The sequence below is a fragment of the Acyrthosiphon pisum genome, chromosome A1, assembly GCF_005508785.2.
Source record: "Acyrthosiphon pisum isolate AL4f chromosome A1, pea_aphid_22Mar2018_4r6ur, whole genome shotgun sequence".
Classification (NCBI taxonomy): domain Eukaryota; kingdom Metazoa; phylum Arthropoda; class Insecta; order Hemiptera; family Aphididae; genus Acyrthosiphon; species Acyrthosiphon pisum.
This window is the reverse complement of record NC_042494.1, coordinates 16,251,903-16,256,360: the sequence shown is the minus strand read 5'-3', so window position 1 is coordinate 16,256,360 and position 4,458 is coordinate 16,251,903. Positions and strand designations below refer to the sequence as shown.

Below are 4,458 nucleotides of genomic sequence, written 5' to 3'. Positions count from 1 at the left end.
ATCGCGATGTGGGCGTAATAAGACACGGCGATAATGTCTCATCGTACAACAGTGGCGTGACGAAGGACTTTATTTGAGGCACGGGCCTCAGCTTAAAGGGTGACGGGTGTCCTGGAGACTAGGGGAATTTCACATATAGTAAATAATGTATTAAGTACACACTAAGCCGATCATTCTACTCAGTTACCATTTACGTAAATACTTAATTATTTATATACAGTGTGATCACGCTAAGTGGTACCACTGAATATCTCAAATGGGTGACTTTGTATTGAAATGGGGTTTTCGGGAAGTGATAGGGAGCACTTAAATACATATTTTCAGACCAGTTTCAAATTTTTAGCTCACTCGGTACGCGCATGCGCAATACAACTTACTTTTTTTTTAATGGCAACCCCAGTTTTTTTCTACAGGTTCGGGTAGAGTATTTTTTTTCAAACATTTATTGTATAAAAAGTTTTTTTCTATTTTCAAAACTGACCAAGTTAGAAGTAAGTCAAAAATTGGATTTATGCATAATTCGTGTTTAATGATATTTTCATTTATAACCACTGGACATAATAAAATAAGTGTGAAATAATTAAATGTTGGACAAAATCGATTTTATATGGGTGCATTTTGTGTTCTTTTAGAATTTTTTGGACTTAACCATATGAAACCCCACTTTCACGAGCAACATGCCTAATTGACGAACGTGGATAAGCCCTTATGTATGCTAGTACCTGTAATTCTTTATCGTCATCAAAAATATTTGCTTTACGCCTTTGTTGATTTATTTGTGTGCCAGGAAATCTTCCTTCCTGATTTAAACCTTGTAAAAGTTGTAAGACATAATTAGATTATGGTGGATGGTATCTTTCTGAGTATCGTTCGGCATACGTCAAAGCAGTCAGGCGTTTATTACGTTGACATTCGCGCATAAATTAAAAGCAAATCAACTTTTTCAGCGTTATTCATATTTAAAAATTGTAGTTTATAGAAGCACTTAATAACCTGACATACACGGATATTGCACACACTTTGTACGAGTCTAGTAACAGAATAAAAGTAAAATTATATTTTTCATCAAAATAATGAATACCTTTGTTTAAATACCTTAATAATTACATTACCTGCTTATCTTATCGTAATTAGGGCTATTTTAAAATAAAATAAAATTAAACTACCAATTATAGCAGTTTACTAAACAAAATTTATCACATACTCGAGATATTCAATCTAGTAACCAATACAGTATTATTAAATTATTATTTGAAAACAGACAAAGTAAATTAAACATTTAATTGGGTCTTATTTTATTATGTCCAGTGTTTATAAATGAAAATATCATTAAACACAAATAATTATGCATAAATCCAATTTTTGACTTACGTCTAATTTGGTCAGTTTTGAAAATAGAAAAAAACTTTTTATACAATAAATGTTTGAAAAAAAATACTCTACCCGAATCTGCAGAAAAAAACTGGGGTTGCCATTAAAAAAAAAGTAAGTTGTATTGCGCATGCGCGTACCGAGTGACCTAAAAATTTGAAACTGGTCTGAAAATATGTATTTATAATAAGTGCTCCCTATCACCTCCCGAAAACCCCATTTCAATACAAAGTCACCCATCTGAGATATTCAGTGGTACCTCTTAGCGTGATCACACTGTATAATAGGGTCTATAATAATTACTAATATAAATTATTGTGCCTCATAAGTTAATGAAGTTCGCTACGCCACTGTCGTAAAATCGTTCATATAAATTGTTGTGGTCGTTTGAAAGTAATATAAAATTCGAAACAGCCTTCCAAACCAGTTTAAGCTAAACAAACGAGTAACAGTAAGCAACTAGCATAATTATTTCGTATGTAATATGATTGATGACACGTTATCATAAACACTTATAATATTATTATATTAATAGGTATTACCACGCGTCGAATCTTTATACCTATGATGTAATAACTATTTTTATATCAGTTCGAGTCCGGAGCTCTTCGCGCGCGTACAGACTCGTATGTAATATACGTGAGGTGCTAATAGCTGAGATACGTTGGTACGGCCATACATATATTATATCTAAATTACTCATACGAACATATTGTGGTAACCTGACCGGACAGTAGACCACTTACCGTTCAAAATTTCCTACAACAACGATGAAAAGATCGACCGCGGTCTCGCTGTCGTTGTATTCGTGGTTGTCGGTTGTCTCGTGGACGATACCGGTCGACGAGGCTGCCCGAATACTGGCCGTCGAAACGGTGGCGGCAAAGAGCCACTGGTACTTCATGAGCTCGGTGCTCAGGTCGCTGACGGACGCCGGACACACGGTGACCGTTTTTACGCCGTTTCCTGACGGCGATCGGGTCGACTACACGGAGGTGGATACGTCCCGCGACTTCCCGATGAAACTCGAATTGGACGTGATGGCGATGATCCAGGAAGCTAGAGATCCGTTCATGTTATTGAACGCCATGTCCGGAGGGATCCGATTCTACTGCGATGCGGTCCACGGCAACCAGAAGCTGGCCGATGTAATGGCTTCCGAGGCATGTGACCGGTACGACCTGCTCTTAATCGAACCGCTGGCCTTCGACTGCGTTTCGTACCTGGCCGCGTCGCTAGGTCTGCCTGTGATCTACTCGATCCCGTCGCCGATGATGACTTTCGCCGAACGGCGGCTCACCGGTCACTTGTCCAACCCGGCTTGCGTGTCCAATATGTTGGCCAGCCACGCCGTGCCTGGCACGTTTGTCCAGAGGCTTACCAACACGGTGCTACTGACGTACAGCATAGCCAGAACTAAGTACGACCAGCTGGTCACCTTCTTCACGGACCCGAGACCGTACGACCTGTCGCCGACCGTCAACCCGTCTATAATCTTCCAGAACAGTCATTACGTTACCGAGTCGCCGAGACCTGTTACGCCGAATGTCGTTTACGTGGGTGGCGTACACCTAAAACCTGCCAAAACCATACCAGAAGTGAGTGATGGATAAATTACCGTGTTAAGGGGATTACACACCACCATTTTTTGGATAAAACTACACTTATACGTGTCCCAACGTACTGACTTGAGTTTTACTCCGATAACAATATTGATGACATATTTTAATTTATCAAATCGATTATGAATCCATCGAGAGTGAGTGGGGTTAGTGTTACTCCCTCACATTCACGTGTCTTAAAATTATTATACTTAATCAAAATTTTCTATTGCAAATCGTTGACTTCTAACATACTGACATAATTTTTACAATGAGAATATTTATTTGAAAACTTCATCAATTTTTTTAATTTACACAAGTAATGATATTTTCTTTTCACCATGTTATTAAGTTTTTAATTCGTCCCGATCTGTTTTTTAAATTGCCTTTTTTAGCTCTTTATAGTTAAAGAATTTATATGAGTTGTTATTTGTATTTTTAATATGTTGTGGAATGGTTTAACTTAATTGTAAAAATAATGGATAATGATCAGTAATTAGTGAGTCTATACCGCTGATGAATATTGTTATGTTTGTGATTATCTCTAATGAATATGTGGCGATGCAACTATATTGGTTAAATGTCTTGTGGGGCAATTAACATATTGAATGAAATTTAAATAATTTAAGAAATCGTAGTATAGTGTTGTAGAGATTTATGTTCATATCGCCTATTAAAACTAACGTAAGTATTCTATAAGATTTGAATAAATTAGTGATTATTACCTCATAATCCTCAATAAATTAAAAAATATTTCCACTAGGAGACCTAGCTATATACTAATACTATTCCATAATTAATTTTATTAAATGTTATTGTTGTTAACAGACAGTTAGAATCTTGTATTATAAATACAGCCATGGTTTAATTTATATCTTTTTGAATAAATATACCTATGCCATCTGATTTGCGTGTGTGATTCTTAGAAATTGAAGATTGGTAATTATTTAACGAGATATATTTTTTATTAATATTATTTCCTAACCATGATTCTTCTGTAATTATTATATGGATTTTATCCTTAATTGCAGAATTTAGACAATCTAGGTCAGATATGCGATATGCAATAATTCTTTAAAAAAACCGTTTTTGTACCGTTCTTGAAAAACCGATTAAAATTTGAAACAAATGTCGGTTTCTTTGAATTTCATAAAGTTAATTATACTATTTGTAATTCTAGTATTTTTATATGAAGAAATTATTATGTTCGGATTTATTCATAAAAATCGCGCGATGCAATTACTGGGTATTACGAAATATTAATATATATATTATTATTTATTACTAAACTTATGATTCAAAATTGCAAATACAAATAATATAGTGTGATGTTATTGTAATATACAATTAAATAGGTATTAATGTAATCGATTAATGATCTCAACCATAATATGACAACATAATATTATGTCGAATGCAAAAGTATGCACGAGGCACCTAAACTAGGTACGAAATATTCAGTTAATAACATGAATTAGTTCTGCTG

The 4,458-nt window shown here is 35.0% G+C and overlaps 1 protein-coding gene across 1 annotated transcript; it reads left to right on the top strand.

Annotated features, from left to right (window-relative positions):
- Window positions 1-2,141: 2,141 nt before the first annotated feature.
- Window positions 2,142-2,984, top strand: LOC115033508 (UDP-glucuronosyltransferase 2B9-like). Its single transcript, XM_029486176.1, has one exon. It carries the CDS (start codon window positions 2,142-2,144, stop codon window positions 2,982-2,984), a length of 843 nt encoding a protein of 280 aa, XP_029342036.1.
- Window positions 2,985-4,458: the final 1,474 nt, after the last annotated feature.

Coding starts and splice junctions, on each gene's coding strand:
- LOC115033508 (XM_029486176.1), top strand. CDS start 2,142: ATGAAAAGATCGACCGCGGTCTCGCTGTCGTTGTATTCGTGGTTGTCG.